At 44.1% G+C, this 23,819-nt stretch overlaps 2 protein-coding genes across 2 annotated transcripts; both read right to left on the bottom strand.

Moving 5' to 3' along the window:
- Positions 1–7,407: 7,407 nt before the first annotated feature.
- On the bottom strand, positions 7,408–13,013 carry prrt2 (proline-rich transmembrane protein 2). The gene is made up of 5 exons (XM_015963255.3): positions 12,874–13,013; positions 11,145–11,436; positions 10,675–10,970; positions 10,461–10,590; positions 7,408–7,569 (listed from the first exon to the last, which is right to left on the bottom strand). Exons 2-5 carry the CDS (start codon positions 11,371–11,373, stop codon positions 7,553–7,555), a joined length of 672 nt encoding a protein of 223 aa, XP_015818741.1. The 5' UTR covers positions 11,374–11,436; positions 12,874–13,013; the 3' UTR covers positions 7,408–7,552.
- A 369-nt stretch (positions 13,014–13,382) lies between these two features.
- kif22 (kinesin family member 22) lies at positions 13,383–23,480 on the bottom strand. Its single transcript, XM_015963251.3, has 13 exons — positions 23,356–23,480; positions 22,902–23,107; positions 22,699–22,826; positions 22,471–22,622; positions 19,269–19,478; positions 18,566–18,959; positions 18,150–18,264; positions 17,480–17,588; positions 17,184–17,364; positions 16,794–16,876; positions 16,353–16,550; positions 16,204–16,263; positions 13,383–13,554 (listed from the first exon to the last, which is right to left on the bottom strand). The coding sequence occupies exons 2-13, from the start codon at positions 23,087–23,089 to the stop codon at positions 13,525–13,527; spliced, it is 1,848 nt and encodes a 615-aa protein (XP_015818737.3). The 5' UTR covers positions 23,090–23,107; positions 23,356–23,480; the 3' UTR covers positions 13,383–13,524.
- Between the last annotated feature and the right edge of the window lie 339 nt (positions 23,481–23,819).

The following is a 23,819-nucleotide window of genomic DNA, read 5'->3' as shown; positions in this document are numbered from 1 at the left end:
GTACCGGTCAGGAATCTGGCAGCAGAGTTCTGGACTAGCTGGAGCCGTGAAGATGCTGTGACCACAGTCTTCCCTATGAACGTTAAGTGACAGTGTGACATAGATCTGTCAGAATTTTCAAATCCTAGAGTTTCATCGTCTATTTTCTATCAGAAGCTAATGCAGGAGATAGGTGTAGGAGACCATTTTCATGTTCAGCCTGCATGAAATACTCAGTGAATGTTTTTAATCAGAAATAATCATCAAACATTGGTTTTTCAGTGCTCCACACCTTTAAAAAGATTTAACAGGTCTTGTAATTGTTATTTGAATAAAAGCAGCTTCCATGTTCACATGGTAATTTATCCAGAATTTATCTGGAAAAACATTTTACAACAAAGGCTGAACGTTTTATCACAGGTGCAAATCAAGTAAAAATCAATTATCTAGGGATAACGATGAGTAGTTTTAATGACACCACTATAAAAGAGTCTCCTAGTTGGACTGTGATGGAGGAAGTTGAAGTCCTGATGGACCACAGGAGAGCCTGAAGCTCCTTCATACATTATCATGAATAATAAAAATGCTTTTAATTAAACAGATCTCATAATGTTCTGCTCACACCAGGCAGGAATCACATCGTAGATTATGAATCCTACACTTTGTCATTTACATTTCACACACAACCCTCAAAGCACAAGAAAACTGCTCTTGGATTCAGTGAAATAGTCAGTGTCAGGTTTTTAAGACCAAATCTGACCTCCTGGAATAAAGACCTGAGTTAATCCGAGATCTTCATCCTTAACGAGCATCACAACAGATTCTTTTGAGATGAAATGAGGTCAACACATCCTCATCAGCCTCCTATGTGGGTGCAGTTTGTTCCTAGGTGAGGACCAGCTGTGACGCTCATCCAACATCTGATGAACACTCATAGACAGGCTTCTGCTGCCCTCTGTTGCTCGGTTTCAGTCCCGACTCCTCCACACTCGCCTCAGGCTGAATCCGAGTCGTTTCATGAAACAAAAGATGAAACGATGGGTTCGCACTCATCTGTTCTCCAGCTGAAGGTGACTGAGCAGCTGGCTTGCTTCTAATGAGTAAATCAGTCACTGGGTTTTATCAACAGCTAATCCCACTTACATAATCCCTGTCTGCATCAATCCAGAATAACTCAGTCCTGCTTCATGCAGCTGAAGCACAGCAGCGCCGGAGCAGGTCCTACTCGGACTGACAGCAAGACGATGGTGATGCTTCCGAACGGCGCCAAGCTGCATCACAGCATGGGTGTTTATGTGGCCCAGCTGGATAATCTCTGACCCACTTACAGCATCTGGATGTGACTGTGTCTGGTGTTCTGATCTGTATCTGAGCAGTCCCGTACTCTACCCATTCTGTTTAATTAGCTGAGGTTACAGAACAGCACGCCTCCAGCTGTCTTAAAGTCAACATGGCTGACGGGGTGATTGCTGCTGTCAGGAAGAAGTGGGAGTACTGATTTTTATTTCTGTTCATAGAAAGCACAATTTCTGTGCACACTGGAAGACATAAAACGATGTCAGTAGATCCAAAGGTTGTTGTTTGTTTTTTGTTTTTTGTCCTTTAGGTATTTTGTACCTATTTGTATTCATTTTGTTATTTCAAATTCTGTAAATTTGTTGGGTTTTTTTTTTTCATTTTTTTAGTCAGTTTGTGTCAGATTTGAATATTTGTATGCTCATTTGCATCATAAATTCTCTTGTGTTTTTCTGAAGGTTTTTTTTTCAGTTTAAAGGGATACTTTGTACATTTTCATATTTTTAAATACTTTTCTTGAGCCAGTATGTGCTAAAATGATCCTTTACAGGGTTGATGACTTGTCACTCAGACCCCACATCCTTCTGTGGCCAGAATATCACATTTGCAACTTCAGTGTGGCAGGCTGCCACCTGTGGACTTTTGAGCTGACATACGCTGCAGTTTTAGATCATGAATAAAGCTGATGTGTTTCATTTTGTAATGCACCACTCCTGTAGACACTAATGAAGGCTGAGGAGACATTTCAGCTGTTAGATTAAGGTGTTAAAAAGACAAACGCACAGTGAGGAGATAAATGTAATTTTCGGTTTAACCACGGAGAATTAATAATGGACACTAGCGGGTGCTAAAAGCAAGCAAAACAGCCAAGTGTGCCTTTAATACATTTGCAAGCCATCTAGATCAGTTTTGTGGCCATTGGCCTTTGTTTTAATGTTTTGGCAACACTTAAAATCTCCAGTGAAAGATCTGTGATTTGTTCTCCACGGTGCTCTGAAGAATCCACCAGCCCAGTTACTTCAACTGCTGTGTTCAAGTAGAATTGATGTTTTGAAGGCCGAGGGTGGCCACACCAGATATGAACGTGATTTAGATCCCTATTTTGTTTGATCACTGCTCTTTGTTGATTGATGAAATAAATTATTAAAACACTTCCACTTCTGAAAGCATTCCTTGTTACAGCATTTTTTCACACCTGCCTAAAACTTTTGCACAGTGCCATATGTAGTCCTATGGGAAATCACATAGTGAACATGTTCTTCACCATGGATTACATGTGATCCCATGTGAAGAACGTGTTTGTTCACGCTGTATAGAAACAATAGGTCTTTCAAATGTGGTTGACATGTCATCCCAAGGCCGTTCTATGTGAGTGTTCATAGGTTTCAAACTTTATAATCATGAAAATGTAAGAAATGGGAGCAAAACCAGGTGGTCCCAAATTTTTCACACAGAGGTGAAACTCAAAAAATTAGAATATGGTGTGTAGGTTCATTTATGTCAGTAATTCTGTTTAAAAGGTGAAACCAAAATATAAGATAGACTCTTTCCATACAAAGCCAGATGTTTCAAGCCTTTATTTGTTATAACTGTGATGATTATGAAACCTCACATTCAAAATATCAGACAACTGGAATAATGTGAAAAGGTTAAAGTTCAATAGTCTTGACTCAAATGGCTCACACACTAGCACCGGCTCTCCTCTGCCTGGACTGGGTTTGGAGTGTTCTCATTTGGGTAGTCTTGAATTTTCCCACGCACAACCAGACGTCTTTTCAGCCCTCTTCCTGAGGTGATCTGCCTGGAGCCGAACTGGTCCAACACACCCACTGCTGACTGACTGGCCGGCTCAAAAGCACACATACCATTAGGGGGAGTCTCAGATTGGCAGATAGGATCTGCCCACAGGGGCTTCATTATCAATCTAGATGCTATGGAGTTAATGAGCCTCTGACTGACACCGTTTTTCTCTGTCTCTTACTGCTGTGAGGAGGCGCTCGCGCGCGCACACACACACACACACACACACACACACACACACACACAGCGCTGCCACACAGAGAAGCAGGATGTAATATCAGAGTCAGAGAGTCTCCAAAAGCAAGACTGCTAAGGCTGCTTGTGTTTAATAATGGAGACGCCGCAGACTTCTCTGCACTCTTTTTGCTCCACCCGCGTGCTCGGAAAAGTGCTCAACATCACTGACAGTGTTGGGAGTAACGCGGTACAAAAGTAATTAACTACTGTAATGCATTGCTTTTTGCTGTAATGTGGTAATGTAAGGCATTACAGGGAAAGAAAATGGTAATGTTTACTCGGTACAATTGTCAGTAACGCGGTAATTACAACGCATTTTTAAACCCAGAATCAAGATGCGGGTTTCCTAAAAATTCAAATTGCGGGAAGCCTGAAAAAAGATCCAGTATCCACATATATTACGTCTTTTATGGACTCAGCTTTGCGGGCATTCTATGAGCAGAGAGGACGCAGCGGTAATGGCTCAAATACTCCAGCTGCGTCCTGCACACGGCCGCTGTTATATTCACAAAATCGCTCGACCAAAACAAAGTAATTCGTTTGTGATTGCTTATATCCACCCATATTCTCTGGTACTTCATGTAATTTTCAGCTGAGTTTATAATCTGTGCGCCGGTGATTTCAACTCATTGCTGCTGGAGCGCAGCGCATATTAAGCTTTTTTATTTATTTATTTATTTTTTTTGCGTTCGGTAGATCCCTTTGGCTGATTAGTTAGAAAGTATCTAGGAAACAGTTTCTCTGGAAGACAGAGAAGACACGCAGCATGCAGGAAGGTTAGAGAGAGAAAGGGCCGGAATTTATTCAAATAAAATCAAGAATAAAAGAAATAAAGTAGGTAGATTTATCCCCAATACACATTTTACCAGTGGAAAGCAATAATATACATAAGCATTTTAATATTTATACTAGTGATAGAATCAGATCACCCCAGAAGTCAGTCCCACATCCAGGGCCGTATCAAGGCGTTTGGGGACCAAGGCAAATATAGGCTTGGAGTCCCCACCACCTCACTCCCTGCTCAGTTAATATAAGATGGCAGCATGGTGAGAGTACAGATTGTTGTTGCTTTTATTTGATAAACAATCATTTTAAAGCACTTTTATTATATCTGACTGTTTTTAACAGCAATCCTAGCTCAGACACCACATCACTTTCCACATATATGTCATGAGCTCACTGAGCGTCAGATTACCAGATTCATATTGAAGTTGATTTGGTGAAAGTTACTTCAAGTAATGCAAAAGTAGTGTAATGCCTTACATTTTAAAATCAGTAATATTGTAATGTAATTAATTACTTTAAAATGAGGGTAACAAGTAATAAATAATGCATTACAGTTTTGAAGTAACTTGCCCAACACTGATCACTGATATCTATTTTTCACGCCAATTTTGGAGAACGTCCATGTGCTCAATCCCGTCTGCAATCCTATGGCAGCGTGGAACGAACGTGGCCAGGCTGGGGTGGGCGGAGCGGAGCCAATGCTAGTGTGTAAGTGGCAAGAGTGTCACACTCTAATCAGCTAATGAATCCTAAACACCAGCAGGGTGTTCCTGAGCCTTTAGAAGGTTTCTCAGTCTAAGTAGGATTACTGACATAAATGGCCTTTTACACGATATTGTATTTTTTCCAGTTTCACCTGCACCACGTTTTTTACGTGTTCTTGTTGTCTCGTCTCATCTTCTGCCTATCTGGGTCCGGGTCACGGGGGCAGCATCCCAACTAGGGAGTTCCAGACAGTCCTCTTCCCGGCCACCTCCGCCAGCTCCTCCGGCAGGACCCCAAGGCGTTCCTGGGCCAGTTCGGAGACGTACTTTCTCCATTATGTCCTGGGTCGACCAAGGGGGCCTCCCTCCGGCAGGACATGCCTGAAACACCTACCTGTGGAGATGTCCAGAAGGCATCCTAAAAAGATGCCTAAACCACCTCAAATTATTCCTCACGATATGAAGGAGCAGCGGCTCTACTCCGAGTTTCTCCCGAAAGTTTGAGCTCCGCACCCTATCCCTGAGGCTGAGTCTAGCCACCCCACGGAGAAAACTCATTTCGACCGCTTGTATCCACGATTGTTCTTTCGGTCATTATCCAAAACTCATGACCATAGGTGAGGACTGGGCGGTAGATCGACTGGTAAATCGAGAGCCTTGCTTTCTGGCTCAGCTCCTTCCCCACAACAGACCGGTTCAGCGTCCGCATCACTGCAGACGCTGCCCCAATCCGCCTGTCGATCTCCCACTTCCTCCTTCCCTCACTCGTGAACCAGACCTCGAGATACTTGAACTCCTCCACTTGAAGCAGGACCTCTCTCCCTCTCTTTATTTTCTTCCATGTTAAATTTAAAATATCACACACGGTTTTGCCCATGTGTTAGGGGTAGGGATACCAGTAAAAATGCAAATATCAAACATTCCAACTAATTGTAAAACCGTGAGAGGATTTCCTCTAGCAGCATCTTTGTTGGTGAGTTTAGAGACTCAGAGAAAATAATAGGGTGTGCTTTACTCTGATTCTGCTAATATCATCTGTTCTCACTCAGCCGTTCCTTCAGCTCTGCTTAATGCCAGCTTGTCTCAAAAATCTGAAGCACATCCACTGATAATTTCCCCACCATTCTCTTTCACCCATGTAGTGTGCATGGTCAGTTGGCCACGCTCTCCCTCAGTTGGAGTCTGAAACACAGCTGCTTAGTCTCTCCTAAACAGTGAAAACACGTCACATGCATTGTGTCTTTATTATGAATGTGCTGCAGTAGTACAACAGTGCCAGCTTATCTTTGAAATTCACCATCATCATACATGAAGAAAAATCCACAACATGCCAATGATCACGAAGATTATAGAAGCCCACTGGGAATACGACGACGGCCAGGAGGCTGGCTACTTAGCGCTAACTCGTGTCGACTAGAGGATGGTCACAACACCTGCAGAATACACACAGCTGACTGATTACAATTGAATTTACAGCATAATAAATAAATAGATAGATACAAGTTGATCTGTTACAGAAAGTCTGACGTCATGAAACTCAACACTTTTGTGTTTCTCGATGAAAGCCGGTGGTTTGAGATCACAGTGAGAATCAGGCTTAGACTAAAGCACAGCGACTTAAGAGAAAAGCAAAGTTTTAAAAATTGGTTCGCTATCCAACCGGGCTTTCTTAGCCACAGAACCACATCTGAAAAATCTTCTTCTTATAAATCAGTCCTGAAAAAGGTCCTCCTACTCTGTACACCAACAACAGGGCCTTACACAGAAATGTGGACACTATTCAGGGTTTTTTAAGGGACAAGGACGCCACATGTCTGGCTTAAAAGCACCTGTGGATACAAAGTGAGGTTGCAGCCTCCATCGCTGGCGCCATAAGCAAGTGATTACATTTGTTAACCAAATATGGACGTCCACACACAAACAACTTAAGTCTGTGAGCTGTGCTACGTCCAGAGCATCACATTTAGAGGTTGTTTTGATTGAAAATTATCTTTTACAAACATTATAAAAAGGTGGATGACGTTAGTTAACAGGCTTCCATGTGTTTTGCTACAGCAGGTTTCCCCAGGTCACAGTGGTACGTGGTGTAAAGCAGAGAAAGCTGTAGGAGAGTGTTCCTCTCCACAGCCACTGATCAGAGGTGTGTCTCAGCAGACAGAAGCTTTCCCTTTAAACTCAGATTTGGCACGTTTTCCTCGCAGTCATGACTGCCTTCTCCATAATCCTGTGTTTAAGAGCCTGCAGCGAGTCCGTCGTAAGCCCCTCTTTCATCCTCTACTGCCACGTTGACATTCCAACAAACACAGTTTGAAAAGTCACAGAGGGTGGTCTGAAACATCAGGGCAGAGTGTGGTTCATGTGTCTGTGAGGAGAAACCAGGGGCAGGGGTGGATCTCTGCTGTTGGATTCCAGTGGGACACAAATCCCAGAGCCTCGGGAGGTGTGGTGGAGGGTGGGCTTGGCAGACGTTTAACTGGCTTCTTCGTTTCCCAGTCCACCTTAAATCCGTTTATTCCCTCTTCCACCCAGCCAGAGAGCAGCAGCAGCAGCATTTTGGGTGTTTAGATTTCTTCCATTATCATAAAGGACCTTCTACATATATACTTTTATGTTACAGAGATGTGAGTAAGCGCTGTATATCGGGAGCGTATCTGTCACACATCCAGGTAATGACTAGGCGGTAAAGATGGTGGTGCAGGTGCGGGCCAGACGGTCGGGGTGCCTTATCCAGTTTCATCCTGGGATGAAACTCACTTTTTCATATTGACTAAAAAAGAAAAAAGAAAAGGAGGCGTATTAGTGAGAGCTGTGCTCTGCAACTCAAGCTGGATATTTAGACTTTCAGCACAAGACCACAGAGGACAGTTACATAATGAGAAAAACAAGGGTTGTTGAGTCCCAGAGGTCTAAAACTCGGCTTCTTCTAGTGGGTGAGCTAATGAGAGCACCTAATGATACCCTACAGGCTGTGTGACCTCAGAGCTAACTGACCACCTCAGCAGCAACACTGGTCCCAGATCTGAGCAAGTGACCGGCATAACCACTGATCTATCACAAGCCTTTCTATCTTAATTAAAATCTACATTCATTCAGTTTGTGAACTCATCAACATCAACCATGTTTACATACAAGAACAGGACTTCACATCTGGTACAAGCCATACACGTGATTAATAACTAGATGTCCAGATGCAATGTAGATGCCTCCTAGTGGCTGGCTGCAGTGTGAGTTTTAGGCCCCGCCCCCTCCATATAAAAAAAATAGATTCACCAGTTTGGGGTTTTAGGCCGATACAGATGTCTGAATGATCAGAATCCATTTATTTTCTTTTAAATTACTAATTAGGTTAAAAAGTTAAAATTTTAGAAGTAAAAACTTTGACATGGAAGAGCTGTTAGCGCTAGCACAAAACAGCACTTAGCAATGAGAAAATGGCTAACACCTCTCCCTCTGCCTTCAAAAATGACAGATCAGATTTTTAAGGATTCAGATTGTCAGCTGACTCTTATTTTACTCTGACCTCTGTACATCCAAATGTTTATTTCTCCAAAAACACTTAGCTGTAGCTTATGTTAGCTCACTTCTATCACCCAAAACAAAGAAATCACTCAATCCGTCATAATTACGGGATTCAAAATCGTAATGCTGAGATTTAAAGATGCCGCTTGAACAAACCATGATCGTGATTTTGAGAGGGTCTCATGTCTACGTTCTGGTTGCTTTTGCAATGCCTGAAACGTTATATTATCGCTTCACTTTTGAACAAATAAGGCATGATGTTTGTCTAGTTATTGTATGTCGGTGGTTCAAGCAGACAGACTTTGGTAGCAGCTAAACTAAAGCTTGCAGTGGGTTACAACTAGAAGTACTAGAATAATGTGTGTCCATTTTGTAGCAATCTCAGGGATTATAGCAGAATTACAGTGGGGCAAAAAAGTAGTTAGTCAGCCACCGATTGTGCAAGTTCTCCCACTTAAAATGATGACAGAGGTCAGTAATTTTCATCATAGGTACACTTCAACTGTGAGAGACAAAATGTGAAAAAAATTCATGAATTCACATGGCAGGATTTTTAAAGAATTTATTTGTAAATCAGGGTGGAAAATAAGTATTTGGTCAATAACAAAAATTCAACTCAATACTTTGTAACATAACCTTTGTTGGCAATAACAGAGGTCAAACGATTACTATAGGTCTTTACCAGGTTTGCACACACAGTAGCTGGTATTTTGGCCCATTCCTCCATGCAGATCTTCTCGAGAGCAGTGATGTTTTGGGGCTGTCGCCGAGCAACACGGATTTCAACTCCCTCCACAGATTTTCTATGGGGTTGAGGTCTGGAGACTGGCTAGGCCACTCCAGGACTTTCAAATGCTTCTTACGGAGCCACTCCTTTGTTGCCCGGGCGGTGTGTTTGGGATCATTGTCGTGTTGGAAGACCCAGCCACGTTTCATCTTCAAAGCTCTCACTGATGGAAGGAGGTTTTGGCTCAGAATCTCACGATACATGGCCCCATTCATTCTGTCCTTAACACGGATCAGTCGTCCTGTCCCCTTAGCAGAAAAACAGCCCCGAAGCATGATGGTCCCACCCCCATGCTTCACAGTAGGTATGGTGTTCTTGGGATGCAACTCAGTATTCTTCTTCCTCCAAACACGACGAGTTGAGTTTATACCAAAAAGTTCTACTTTGGTTTCATCTGACCACATGACATTCTCCCAATCCTCTGCTGTATCATCCATGTGCTCTCTGGCAAACTTCAGACGGGCCTGGACATGCACTGGCTTCAGCAGCGGAACACGTCTGGCACTGCAGGATTTGATTCCCTGCCGTTGTAGCGTGTTACTGATGGTGACCTTTGTCACTGTGGTCCCAGCTCTCTGCAGGTCATTCACCAGGTCCCCCCGTGTGGTTCTGGGATTCTTGCTCACCGTTCTCATGATCATTTTGACCCCACGGGATGAGATCTTGCGTGGAGCCCCAGATCGAGGGAGATTATCAGTGGTCTTGTATGTCTTCCATTTTCTGATAATTGCTCCCACAGTTGATTTTTTCACACCAAGCTGCTTGCCTATTGTAGATTCACTCTTCCCAGTCTGGTGCAGGTCTACAATTCTTTTCCTGGTGTCCTTTGAAAGCTCTTTGGTCTTGGCCATAGTGGAGTTTGGAGTCTGACTGTTTGAGGCTGTGGACAGGTGTCTTTTATACAGATAGTGTGTTCAAACAGGTGCCATTAATACAGGTAACGAGTGGAGGACAGAAAAGCTTCTTAAAGAAGACGTTACAGGTCTGTGAGAGCCAGAGATTTTCCTTGTTTGAAGTGACCAAATACTTATTTTCCACCCTGATTTACAAATAAATTATTTAAAAATCCTGCCATGTGAATTCATGGATTTTTTTTTCACGTTCTGTCTCTCACAGTTGAAGTGTACCTATGATGTAAATTACTGACCTCTGTCATCATTTTAAGTGAGAGAACTTGCACAATCGGTGGCTGACTAAATACTTTTTTGCCCCACTGTATATGGACAAGTGATACTACATCTTAATGAATTAAACATGAGCAAAATCAGGAGCCTGATTAAAAGAGGGAGAGAAACCGCTGATGCATAGAAGGTAAAGAGGAGTGGGTTAAAGGTCAGATTTGGGACACTCACTGGACAGGTGGACAATGCAGGCAATGAGAATCACCGTCCCTCCTACTAGGGACACCATGGAGAGCCTCTTGGCCACTCGTCCCAGACGCACAGCGCCATCCAGGTTTCCCCGCTCCAGACTGTACTTTGACTGAAGCAGAAGGTGGAACCTTTCATTAGTTTCTGTTTACAACTTGTGTGTTTGTGCAAAATCTGCAGAGTGCCCCGCCCTCACCATGATGGAGTAGACAAAACCCACGATGTTGATGGGCCAAAAGGGACAGAAGCAGGCCAACACGGACAGAAGAAGGTAGTCTTTGACCTTGCTTCGGTCCAACGGTGGGTTGGTGGCGATGCTGGAGTGGCGAGAGATGGACGGCCGTGGTGAGAAGGCCGTGTAACCGATGGAGCTCGCCCTGCTGCCCTTCCTGCTTTTCCCGTGAGGAGGGTAGGAGATCGAGTGTTGCCTTCTGGGAGGGGAGGAGATGACTGGAGAGGTGCTCTCTGCAGGCCCTGGGTGGATCCCGTTACCTGCACATGAAGGGTGACAAGGACAAGTGTGTGTGTGAGTGTGAGTGGACAGTCTCCCAGGAGCGGTTTTGTGCCGTGGGATTTGACTTTCCCAGAGCCAGCTGAGTAAGCAGCTGCATGACCCCACCTCCACCCACCCACTGCTGCAGGATGAGGTCAAACTCAGCTACTCACCGTTCTTCAGTTTCTCGTTGATCACTATCACCAGTTCTCCTTTGGACTTGCTGCGGGGGGCCCCCGTGCTGGCCCGCCTGCTGCTGCTATGGTGGACTTCTTCGGCCACAGCTGATGGGCATGACACGGAGATGGGGACTTGGCCTGAAATGGACACCCCCTGGTCCAGCTGCGACGGCTGTTCCTCCCCTGGCCAAGTGGTGAGAGCTGGCACGGTGTTCACAGCCATTCTGACAACAAAGTGAAGCCTCGGCTTGTGTTCCAGTCCTGTGTGCGCTGTTCGGAGTTACACCTGACGGAGCAGACGACACTTTTAGCCGGAGCCGTAAACAGGAGCTTCTAACTGGGACCTGCTCAGGAGCCGTGCAAAAACAGAAGTTAAAATGGCATAAAATGACCTTCACATTAATGCAAACTAAGTCAGAAAAATAAAATCCACTTGCCGCTATCTGAACTCACCTTCTTTAATGTTTGATTTATTTTTTTCAAAGCAAATGTGTGAAATCATTGCATTTTCAATAATTATTACAAAAATTACCCCAAAACACAAAACTTGATAGAGATGTAAAACATGAGAACATAAACCAATAGATCACTGTTGGTTTAGAAGGAAGGTGAACTCTTTATTTGGTCAAAAAGGCAGAAATAAGGGCCCCTTCAGCTGTAAAAACAGGTAATCCAGTAACGTGAGCAATCACAGCTGGCTTCTGTGCTCACCCGTCTAGGTGGGTTGCTGTGGAAACGTCAACCATCAAAACAATGTAGAGCCACTTGTGACGTGGCTTTGTTTGTTTGTTTGTTTGTTTGTTCAGAGGCTTCCCCCAAAGTGCCAGCAGATAATTAATGCTGGCATGTGTCTGTGCTGCTGCTGTCCGAGGCCTTGTGCTGCTATCAGCATCGATTCTCCTCAGCAGCACCGTCGCCCTGGATTCAGATCTGTTGTTGTGTACGAGGAGACAGAACAGAGTCACATCTGTAGAAATCAAATGGTTGTTGCCTTTCAAATGGAGTCCACAATGGACTTGGAGCCAAAAAATAAAAGACGATTTTCTACAAATTTCAAACAAAATAGCCTAATCTGGATAAACTGTTATTTCTTGTTTGTGGTTTTGTGGATCAACTTTTAAATAAAGATTTAAATGTTAACTTGAATGTTTTATTTTCAAAAACTGAGGTGGTTGTGCTTTTGCAGATTATTTTTTGTTCACGGACCTGATCAAGGGAGTGCTTCCCTTCATTGTTCTGTTGGTGTGTGGCCTTTCTCCAGTCAAGAGGGCAAAAACACACTTGCTCACACACCCCCAGTCCCTAAAAACCTTATTTACAATTTAATCCAGTTCAACTTCCACGCGTTTTAATCACCTGTGATGATGCTGGGTAGTAAACAGTACAGCAGGCCTCGGATTAATTGTAAATTAGGCATGAATGAGTTCAGGGCTGTTTAATAATAATAATTAAACAGCAGGTCACAAAGACAGGGGCAGGTGGAGGAGCGCACATATGTGTGCACAAAGCTTTACTCCACCATGTGTACACAACCCGCATAAAAGCTGCAGCAGAAGGTTAAGGACAAAGCCTAGGAGAGGGAGGCTCCACCATCCTCCTCCTGTCCGCCGGGATTTGTATTCAGAGGATGAGGCTGAGCTGCGCGGATAAAAAAAAAAAAAAAAAAAAAAACCCAAACGACTCAAACTACACGACGTAAAACTGCGGGTTAAGTTGAACTGACCTTGTTTAATCGCAGTCGCATTACAGCCGAGGCGCTCCTGGCATGGTGGAGCGGTCCTCCTGGAGAAGGCGAAGCGGAGATGAGCCGAGCGCGTCTGATTTTAGTCCGAGAGGACTATCCGTGGTCGCTGCGGGCTGGAGTATCCTCGGTGTGCAGATGGATGGAGTCTCCTGGACGGAGGAGTGGATCAGGAAGGGTGTGTGTGTGTGTGTAAGTGAAATCCACCAGGATACGTGTGCAGGAGGGAGGATGGAGGGGGTTGGACTATAGCACCCTCCTTTCTTCAGACCGAATGAAACATTTTCCAACATTTATTTATCTGCTGCTGCATCAGCATCACAAATAAGGCCAATAAAAGGTGATCCCACCGGAAACAGGAGACCCCCACCCCAGAGGGGCTGATGGATGAGCGGACACCACTCAGAATAAGTAACATTGAACCAATACCAGAAGGTTACAAGAAGATTTATTGCTTGTTTAAAATAAATATCACAAAAATGAGGAAAAACGATTGTTCAGGTCAGGTTTTATTTAAAAAGTGTGCCACCAGCAGGAAACTGCTGTCACTACAAAAACACCTTCAATCCAGGCAGGATTGGGATAAAAAAAAATGTTATTTACACAGAAACGTGGGTTCGTTTACATAAAGCATCACTTCCCGATGGCACCCAGGATGTTCGCCTGCAAAAAACAGGAAATACAAACAAGTTCAGCATCACTACAACAATTATTCAGGTTTTATTAATGACAGACATTTGTAAATGTTCTACTGAGTGGTCATAACTAATTCAGTAGTGGCTGTCCTGAATGAAAGGCTCATCAGTCCTGTTGGACAGCTGGTCAGAGAGCAGCCAGGACCAGCGTCTGCTGCTGCCCTCTGAAAACACACTCCTGAATCCCAGCAATAGAGATTTAGTACACTCCCATTAAGGGTTTATTTACATGCAACTTTATATGGTAGTAAATATCAGCTGGTACAAAGAACACAGCGAAGTAGCTGAAACATCCTTGCGACTGGCTCCAAAATCACCATCATCTTCATTACCAATATTATTATAGATAATGAAGTACATTTTTATAAATATGTTGTTCACCCATCTAATCATTACATTTGTGATCCCGTTTCAGAAAATGGGGGTGAGCCACATGCGAAAGTAGCTTCAGACGACAGGATTTGGAGTCTTATTTTCTGACATATGGACATCTCACCTCTGATTGGCTAACAGCAACGTGACTACCACTTAAAACCTCATGCATCTATTTACTAGAAAAAAATTTGAGGATTTTAACCCTTCAAAATCCAGACTGATAACTCAAAGTCATTGCTGTAATTTATATTAAAAAAAATTAAATTAGTTCTTTTCACAAAAAAATAATAATAATTGTCTGCCTGGGGGATTTCTTACTAATCAGTCTTAGTCATGTTATAAGATATATCAATTTTTATTATTGGACCAATAATTTTTGTGTAGCAACATTTTTAAACGTTACCATTCTCTTATGACCATCGAGGACAAAAATGTCCCATTGACTTCCATTCAAACCAGTCTTTGATCCTGTAAAGTCTGCAAAAAAATAATCATGCTTCCTGTGATATTAAGAGCTTCATTTTGGAAAAAAGTAGTCAAAATTGTGATTGTTACTGTTGACCAAAATAAGTCATTCCACCATTTGTGGCCCAGGGAAGAAACGTTTACACGTTTTAGATCTTCTGATGTCTCAAAAAATCAGCTTGACCTCAGAAAAGTGAAGAAAACAGTTTCACTGTCTTACTGAGCTTTGAAGTGTCTAAAACAAACACAGAATGCTTATGTAGCTGCCTGATACCATATGCACAAACACGGTTAAAATGGCATCCAAACAAAAATGGAAAAACTGCACAAATGGACAGAAACGTCCCTAATGACACCTGATTTATACTTCACCACCAGCTGTGACGGAGACGCACACGGAGTGATGGAAGGGTTTTCACATGCGATATTCTGTGCAGGTAGTGGAGCGCTGCTAAGCAAATTCCCGCCAGGACAACAGATGGCATAGCAATATTCTTTGGCATTATGCCACCATAACACTCATGTATCTGGTTCACAGTGGTGTATTTACCTAATATGTTTATTTTCAGAGACTTTAAAACAGACATATTTGTCCATTCTCCTCCACCTCTTCATGCCGTCACCACCTCTAAACCCACATTTCCCGCCATTCTGTCAACGTTAGCTCCATATTTTGTACTCCTGCAGTCGTGGGTAAATAAACATTCATATTTTTGGACTTTTTCCACAAGGCGTTCTTTTACTCTGTTGTTCTGGGTCTGCAGCCAAATAGCTTTGTACTTTTTAACTGAGCTGTTGACGAATTTACAGGACGCGGCGTCCTGACCAATCACAAGCTTGAGGTCTTAGTGACTTTCGACGGATGTTTGAAAAGTTGGGCACGTCTCCATCACCCTCCATGAGCCGGTTAGAGAGCCCTTGCACAGACGGAGAGGTACAAGTCAGGCTCAACTGTTTGCTTTGCAACGTGGATGTTTCATCTCCACAATTAACACAAGCCTGAAGGAGTTCTGCCATGTGGTGGCGTTGCTAATGCTAACGATTAGCTTCATCTAGCCATTTCCTGGACGTTAAACCAACAACAGCCTTCTCCATCAAGAGTCAACATGGATGAGTCCCGTGAGTATTAAGTGACAGTGTGCCGTAGATCTGTCAGGCTTTTCAAAGTCTAGAGCAGGGAAATTCAATGCTGGTCTTGGAGGGCCGGTATCCAGCACGTTTTAGCCGTTTCTCTGCTCAAACACACTTGATTTGGCGGTGGACTCACCTCTGCAGCAGCTCACACGGCTCTGCGTTGAAGCAGTAATAACTGAAACATGCCGATACCGGCTCTCCAGGCCCGGGATTGAACACTCCCGTCCTTGAGTTTGACCCTCGATAGGTGTAGGAGACTATTTTCATGTTCAGCCTGCATGAAAAACTCTGAGTGACCGATTATAAATCAGGAATAATTAAAAAATGTTTTATCCGTGAACCACACGACAAAAGAACAAAAAACAAAACAAAAAGCCAGAATCTGAAGGGCTTGGATTTTTATCTCCTGGAACCTGGCAGAGGGAGGGATTCTTCCAGAGATGCTCAGCTGGTTTAACGGGCCTTTCTGCATTTGAAGGTTCACCTGAATGGTTCAAATTAATTTGCCTTTGAATTTACCAAGTGTTCATGCTTAAGCTACCTGCAGAAATCCAGACTGCAGTTCATAAACAGCTCACATTCGACACGAGTCTTCTACAGTCTGTAGATTAAGGTATTAATTCCACTGCCTGAAACTATTTACCTTCACAAAAGAAGAAACCCTTTTCTCCGTCATCCCCTCCACTCTGATCAGATCCTGCAGCTGGAACACATCAACCACAGAATTGGAGACAAATGAATAAAGGTTGTGTTACACATTAAACCAGATCAGGGTCATGTGTTCAGACCAACCGTAGTGAATTGACCGTGCATCTCCCTCCAGCCCAGGATGAGCTTAGCCTTCTTGTCACCGATCTGCTGCAGAGTTTTTAGCTCTTTGAGGCAGCCGCTATTTAAAATATGCAGAATTTTCTGCTTGTACTGTTCCAGTGCAGACACACCGAGCTGGCACTCCCAGGAGTCCTTCAAGTTCTCTTTCCCATCCGCAATCTGAAAGAATATTAATAAAATGTTTGAATCCCACACTCAGACCACATTTAATTGAATAAGTTATCATCTTTACTCGTCTAAAGAGGTCAAATGAAGGATTTGACCCATAAATCTGAGATCCTGCAGTATGCGCGTGGTCACAAAAACAAACACGCTGAAGCCAACGCCCTACGTCAGCTTGTATATGATGCCTGCAGCTCTGCAGAAGTACTGAGCTAAGCAGAGTGGAGACTCGGTGCTGACCTCAACCAGGTCTGAAGGCATCCTCTCCTTCATGCCGCTGCTCACTGACTGTTTCTTGACAAGCATCTGATGAGGCTGGAGCACTGAAAAAGGAAACAGTTGTAATTAGATGCATTAATGTAATGCTAAACATTTTTAAGTGAAATGGGCCCACATTAGTAACGTTATCTGGCTCTTCCTGCTGCTGAGGTGTGAAAACATGTCATCCTCATCGTTATCTGATACGGCTTCTGGCTCCAGAATCATAGCACTTGTTACACTGCAGCTCACCACTACCTCGAGTGAGTCAACGTGACACAACTAGAGGTGCAAAACTCTTCTAGGAGAGTATGAGACGTAAGAGCTTCCAAACACTACGCTCAGGGCTCTGAGCTCTGATCTCCAACTGACCTTGTAGAGGCTGGACCACAGCCTGCTGCTTACTGAGTTTAGCAGCATTCGACTGGCTTCGCTGCAGGGGGGCAGAATCGTTCTTAAAGAGAGACGGCGACACTGACTGGGACTTTTCTTCTGCCAACTGGCTCAGCAGAGCCGCCTTTTTCTCAAACTCCCTCTGCTTCTTTTTGATTTCCTGAAAGAGGAGAAACAAAATGATGACAAGTTAGAGACGGATCTATTGAGCTGAATTCAATCTGCGACGAGCAGCCGGATCATTGGTGTGCTTTAACCACCACGCGCTGCTTCACCTGGATTTCTTTACGAGACTGGGCCACACTCCACCCATCTCTGTCCTTGCAGCCCATCAGCAGCTTCTCCAGAGCCACCAGTCGGTCCATCATAGACGGTTCTGACAGACTGAAACAGAACCACAGCCAGAGAGAATGTGAGCTCTGCACCATAGGTCAAAAGGTCAAGTAATCTAGGTCATGTACGGCTGATAACAGATGCTTAGACGTGTGTGTGTGTGTCTGCTCTGTCTTCTCGATCCCCAGTGAGTCGTGGTGGATGGCTGCTTATACTGAGCCAGGATTCTCTGGAGGTTTCTTCCTGTTAAAAGGGAGTTTTCCTCTCCACTGTCGCTGCATGCTTGCTTAGTATGAGGATTGCTGTATAGTCACTGACACTCGTCAGTGACTTGATGCAATTTGCTGGGTTCCTTATATAGGAAACATTATTTCTGATTGGCTTAATGAACTGTGAATTGGAATGTTTATTATGTGAAGTGCCTTGAGACGACTCGTCGTGATTTGGCGCTATATAAATAAACTTGAATTGAATTGAATAGACAGAAGGCACTCTCTCTGAACAAGCTCACTGAGGATTTCTGCCTCGTTCTAACTGAATGTCACTTGCTCTTATCGGTGTTTCATTATCACACGGCTGATCAGCCAGACACGAGTCAGAATAATCTCCAACCTGTGTGCCGAGTGCGAGGAACTGTCCTGTTCAGGTTTCCTCTCATCTCTGCGTTTCTTGTGTGGCTCGTTGCCAGACGCCGCTGCCGCCTCCTGCTCCTCTCTGGCCCGCTTCACTGGAGACAGAGGCAGCAAGAAATGATCAGTTTAGTATTCAGAGCACCATGGCGACGGTGTGTGGGAGTCACTGGTGGGAAGCAACTTGGAGGTCACTGTGATGCAGTTTATCTCAAATAGAAATAAGAAAGCTCGTCTGGGTTGCATTAACCAGTAAACATCAGATGATCACAATCATGGATCGTGTGAGTAGAGTGGCCTCCAGTGGCCAAACCACCCAAACACACGCTTTATTTCTGCAAATCAGTGAAAATCAAATAAGTAAATAAAAACATTTGTTCTCCACTCAGTGAAACTCACCTGGCAGCACCGGCACGGCCACGGTTTCCCGTGTGAAGGGTTTGTTCACTATGAGCTTGGACTTGGCAGCAAAGTTCAGAGCACTAAAGGTGTCAAAATAATATTTATACTCTGGTGCAATATTGGTGATCATGACAGAGTGTGCAGAGCCTCCCAGAGAGTCCTGCAGCAGCCGCGTCAGTTTACTGTCTCTGTACGGCACACGGCCAGAGGCGGAGTTCAGGGCGTCCACTACTTTGCTGAGCGTGAAGAGAGACAGGTTGATGGCACCGCTCTCCTTCAGACGGATGCCTTGGTTGCCCGTGCGGCGGTTGTCCTCTGAGCCAGCCAAGTCCACCAAGTACAGCTTTCCCGTCTGCTGTCTGTGGGGTAGAGGACGCTGAGTCCGCACAACCTGGATCATTGGTAAAGATGGGGGTTAATGTGGGGTTAGGAGAGACAGAAGAAGGCAGATTAGATGAGATTGAGATAGAAAAAAAAAGACAAAAAGACGAACATCTGACAGCAAACACGGGGTTGTTTCTCTCCCATAGATGTCCCAAACAGCACGTGTTGCTTGTGGGATTGTTGCAAGAGAGAACTGCTGTTAGCACCAGCTACCAAATCCTGGTCTACCGCTCAGAGACCACGACCTGTTTAAGATGCTGTTTTCCCATGGAGCAGTTCAAACATCAAGAAGACTATATAGTGAACCATATCAAACCTTGATGAGCAGAATGGCGTGACTGCGGCTGGAGCGTTGGTTTAGTTTGGTAGACGCTGTGGTGCGTTTGAGGGTAGCAGGAACAAAGTACTTATCGAAATCACAGGAGGAGGAGATGACTGTGTGGGTGAGACCTGGTATTAAAATGTTCTTGTCTTTGTCTTCTCTGATGGGCAAATCCTGCGAGTTCTGAGATAGAAGATCGAGAACCTGAGAAAACGAGAGAGGAAAGTTGTGAAGATCGCCCAAAACACGACCTCTTTAGATGTTTTAGTCTGCAGGTGTAACTGGTGTCTACAGCTCCCAGTCAGCAGGACACCCAGTTGAAACGGTGCTTTTGGCTCAACAGTGTCATGGTATTCCATGTAGGTTTGAATGAAGGCAACTGAATGCGTTTGTTTCTTGAGGACATCTCTCATCTGAAGAGCTTGGTCAGTTCTATAGGAACATGCAGAGTTGTTGCTTAACTAGCTGAAATTGCATTTGAATCCCCCTCCTACCTACCCTCGGAGGAGCGGCCGTTATCAGTGGAGACGGGCTTGTTTCCCCCGTCAGAACTTCCGGGTAGTTTTGCAGCACGTTAAATTATGACACGTCTCTAAATAAAGTTACATTTTCTAGTGCAGAGAGGAGACAATCCATGGAAGCACTGATTTGATCTCATTTCAGAGAAAAATAGAACAGGTCAGATGCACCTAATAAATAAAATTACTAACAAACCCAGGAATCTGTTTCTTTGCTTCACTGTTCTGGTGCTGAGAATATCACTAATGCGGATCAAAGGAGATACACAGATGAATGCACCTCTTATTTATTATTTGGAGACTACATTTACTGCAGCTGGCAGAGATTTATTCTATTGATACACGGAATTTACAGAATCATTTTAAATGTTAATAGGGGAAGACTGCAGGAGGGAGCTGTAAAATACAGGGGGTCCCCAGCAAAAACAAGAAACTTTACAAGTCTGATGAAACCCGCTGATTTTCCATCAGGCAGTCACGGGGCAGCTCCAACGACCCAGTGGCTGTGCTGGTCATGTTATTGAGCTCAGTCCGGCTCGGCCGTGAACGAGCCGAGGCGACGTCGTGTTCTGCTTAAGAAGAAGTGTCCAACGTGTTTTTACGCTTTCTCCGAGACATGTCACGTCACTAAGTTGTTAACGCCGCGCGCTAACATGTCAACAGTGCAGCGTAGCCTGCTGGAGGTTTTAAGGGTTCAGATGAAAACACCCAACCTCTCAGGCTGCTCACACATCGATCTTAAGTTGTCGCTGTTGCGCTCACGCCGTAATACAGTACTAGATGCGGTTAAAGTCAGTCATGAAAAAATAAATTTTACATGAGTAAGTGATGCTTAGCCTGGTGGGGGGAGGAAAACCTGGCCTAATAAGCACTGGAGGAAACCCTGTCAAGATCGTCAACACTCGTTTATCTTAATGCTATTGAAACATGTAAACCAACAAGCATTATATCCACTGCTACCTTTCTAATTTTAAACTCAGTAACTATTGCTGTAACTTCACCTTGCCCTGCCTGATCCTCCTTGCTGCCCGCCGGCTGTGATCACAAGCGGCAACATAGTAGTTCCCGCTGCTTCTTCGGGAAACAGCGCCAAAAATAAATAAATAAAACTTGGGATCTTGTAGGCGTGGCGGTGGGATTTCAGCCGTGGCGGGCCGCCACGGCTGAAATCCTGGGAGGACAAAACAGGTGACGCGCCTTGCTCCACAGCAGCGAAAAGCATCAGGCACAAATAAAGTAAAAGACAGAAAACATAAAAGGAAATGAGCCGACATGAACGATCGCGTGTTCAATTTGTTTTTGAGGTGGCGACACCTGATTTGATAACGTTACTCAGGACGCAGATGTCTGGAGCACGTCAACAATCAGAGCTTTGCATGCGCAAGCTAGTTAAGGGTAGGATGGGGGTGAGGGGAATGTTAAATTGCAAGAGGGTAAAGGTCACAATTTGGTTAAATGTCCGTTTTACGGCGGGTGTCAGTACCGACGCTCTGGCACAGTGCGTCGCCTCCCGACACGCAGGAGCTTGTCACCTGCTGACAGCAGGCTGCTGTCTTTTCCGTGGACTACATCTTGCCGGTCATTATCACGTGACAGCGACTAGTCGATGACAGGCATAAAAAGTCACTATAGTGAAGTCGACTAGTGACTAGTTCATACAACCCCTGCTACTGCTCCCCAGAGTGTTCTGCAGTATAATCAGCACGTTCTCTTTGAACTTGATATCAAATTTTCGCCTCCTCTTCGTCTCCGCACCGTTAAAGTTACCCTCGCAGTCTATCACTGGCAAATCAAAAGTGAGACGATGACACAACCGCGCCCCCCCCCCCCCCCTCGTGGTACTTGCTTGTTACCACATTTCACCTGGCCACAATAAAAAACCGACCATTATTCACCTCCGCCAACTCAGACACCGGCCAAAATGTGATACCCGGCAGTTAACTGAATACAGGCCAATATTAGAGGATTTACGGTACTCTGTTTTTCCACAGAAAAACACATTTGTCCCGTCAACACAAGTTTAAACTAAATCCAAAGGAAATTCAGATTTCCCAGCTTCCACCCAGTATTCAAATGCACCATACACACACAAATCAGTCAGGTGAGAAAAGAGTCTCAAAAGGATTGTTGTACTTGTAAACTGATCTGTGTGTAATGTCATTTTGTCTGAGTGTACCAGGTGGTTTATGTGTGTAATTAAAGATTTTAGGGGTGTAACGGTGCGGTAACGATAAAATAGTATTCAGTTCGGTGTTTTGAAGAGCTTGGTTTGATTCATTTTTGGTATATTATTATATTTATTTATTCTAAAGCGGCTCCTACAGTGAGCAGAACCAGGTGTCATCACAGGCTGCTGATCTAGCATGATGTCTTCAATTATTTTCACAGGTTATTTGCGCATGAGTCTAGAATATTGAACCTTTTCACAATATTCTAATAGTCTGAGATTTTGAATGTGGGGTTTCATTAAGCTGTAAGCCATAATCATCAGTTATAACAAGGGCTTGAAATATCTGGCTTTGCATGTAATTAAGTTTTTTTTAATGTATTAGTTTCACCTTTAATCTGCTTTTGCATCATATTCTAATATTTTGAGCTTCATCTGTACAGTGATTCCCAACCTGAGGAGACTGGAGACCACTGTGCATACAGTAATGATGTAACCGGGACAAACAAACCTTTTCATTATAAATTTCCAAATATGACATTCCTACGCTGTAGTCCCATCCTTCATCCTGATCCGTGGCTCGGACCAGATTAAAGACCTCCTCAACAGCTAGAGGGATCACGCCAGGCTGCTCTGGACTTCCCAACATGGTGTGAGTCTTACCTGTGAATGAAGCCATGCAGGTTAATGTTAGGAAGAAAAACACACTTATTCCAGTGACAATGGCACCAGAACACACCAGCTCCTGTTGGCCCATAAGCAAACACGCTGGCGTTTTGTCCTTTCAGTATATTTGGTAGAATCGACTTCACTGATGAGAGGAAAACCTCTTCCTGTGTTGTGTCCTCTCCGTGGAAAACATCGAAGCTGGAACAAAAACCAAACCATGTTTAGAGTCAAATGTCGTGAGGAGAGGAGGACACTTGGGAGAGTGATACTGACTGGTATTTCACAGTTTCTGTTGCATTCCTCCAGTTGACTATCTCCAGGTTCTGGGAGTCCAGGCCTCTGACACACGGACCCTCGTGTTTATCATCTTGTTTGCTCATGTAAGGCCGCAGACGAACCGCTACCCGAACCCGGGAGGTCTTCTTGTTTCCACCATCTGCTACCAACACACGCTGCGCCATCTTCACACAAACAAAGGCCTGGATAACGAAAAAGCCAGAGTGATGTTCATCCACTTTATCAAACTCTATGCCACGCGAATATTTAGTATAATACACACCAGTAAATGCATGAACAGAGCATAAATGGAGTATTTGAAGGTAAGCTCTAGGTTTTCATCATTGCGTCACGAGAAGCAAACACACGAAAGGAGGTAATGTTGTTTCCAAACTAATGTTTCCTCGAAATCTGCCACTCCGCTTTTTTAAGTTTATTGGGGAAAGCTTACCGTTAAAAACGTCTTCCAAAAAACGCGTTTTTATCGTCCAAACATTCCCAGCTTCTCCTTTTAACAATGGCGATGGGCCAAAACTTCTAACTGAAAAAATTTTAAACGAAAAGACTGAGACCGGAAATGGGTTTTAACCAATCAGAGCTCGCGTGAACGCTGGCGCCTTTCAGCGATCTCATTAAGCGCTAAATAATTCATAAAACATAATTGTAGTTTTGTTGTATTTAATAGTATATTTTAAAAACTAGTATATTGAGTAAAAGTTAAATTAAAGAGGTTTTACTTTTCCCCTCCAAACAATACGAGTCGTTTAGCCACGGCACAGCTAACAGGAAGTTACGTTTAGCGTAGATTTCCACTTCATCTCCTTTCACATTTTAGACAGTAGAAGCCCTGGAATGACTTAGCCATACGCATTTAAATCAGCGGGATTTGGAGCCCGGTTAAACGCGACAACATCG

Source organism: Nothobranchius furzeri, chromosome 16, assembly GCF_043380555.1.
Source record: "Nothobranchius furzeri strain GRZ-AD chromosome 16, NfurGRZ-RIMD1, whole genome shotgun sequence".
Lineage (NCBI taxonomy): Eukaryota > Metazoa > Chordata > Actinopteri > Cyprinodontiformes > Nothobranchiidae > Nothobranchius > Nothobranchius furzeri.
This window is presented reverse-complemented; position numbering and strand designations above follow the sequence as displayed.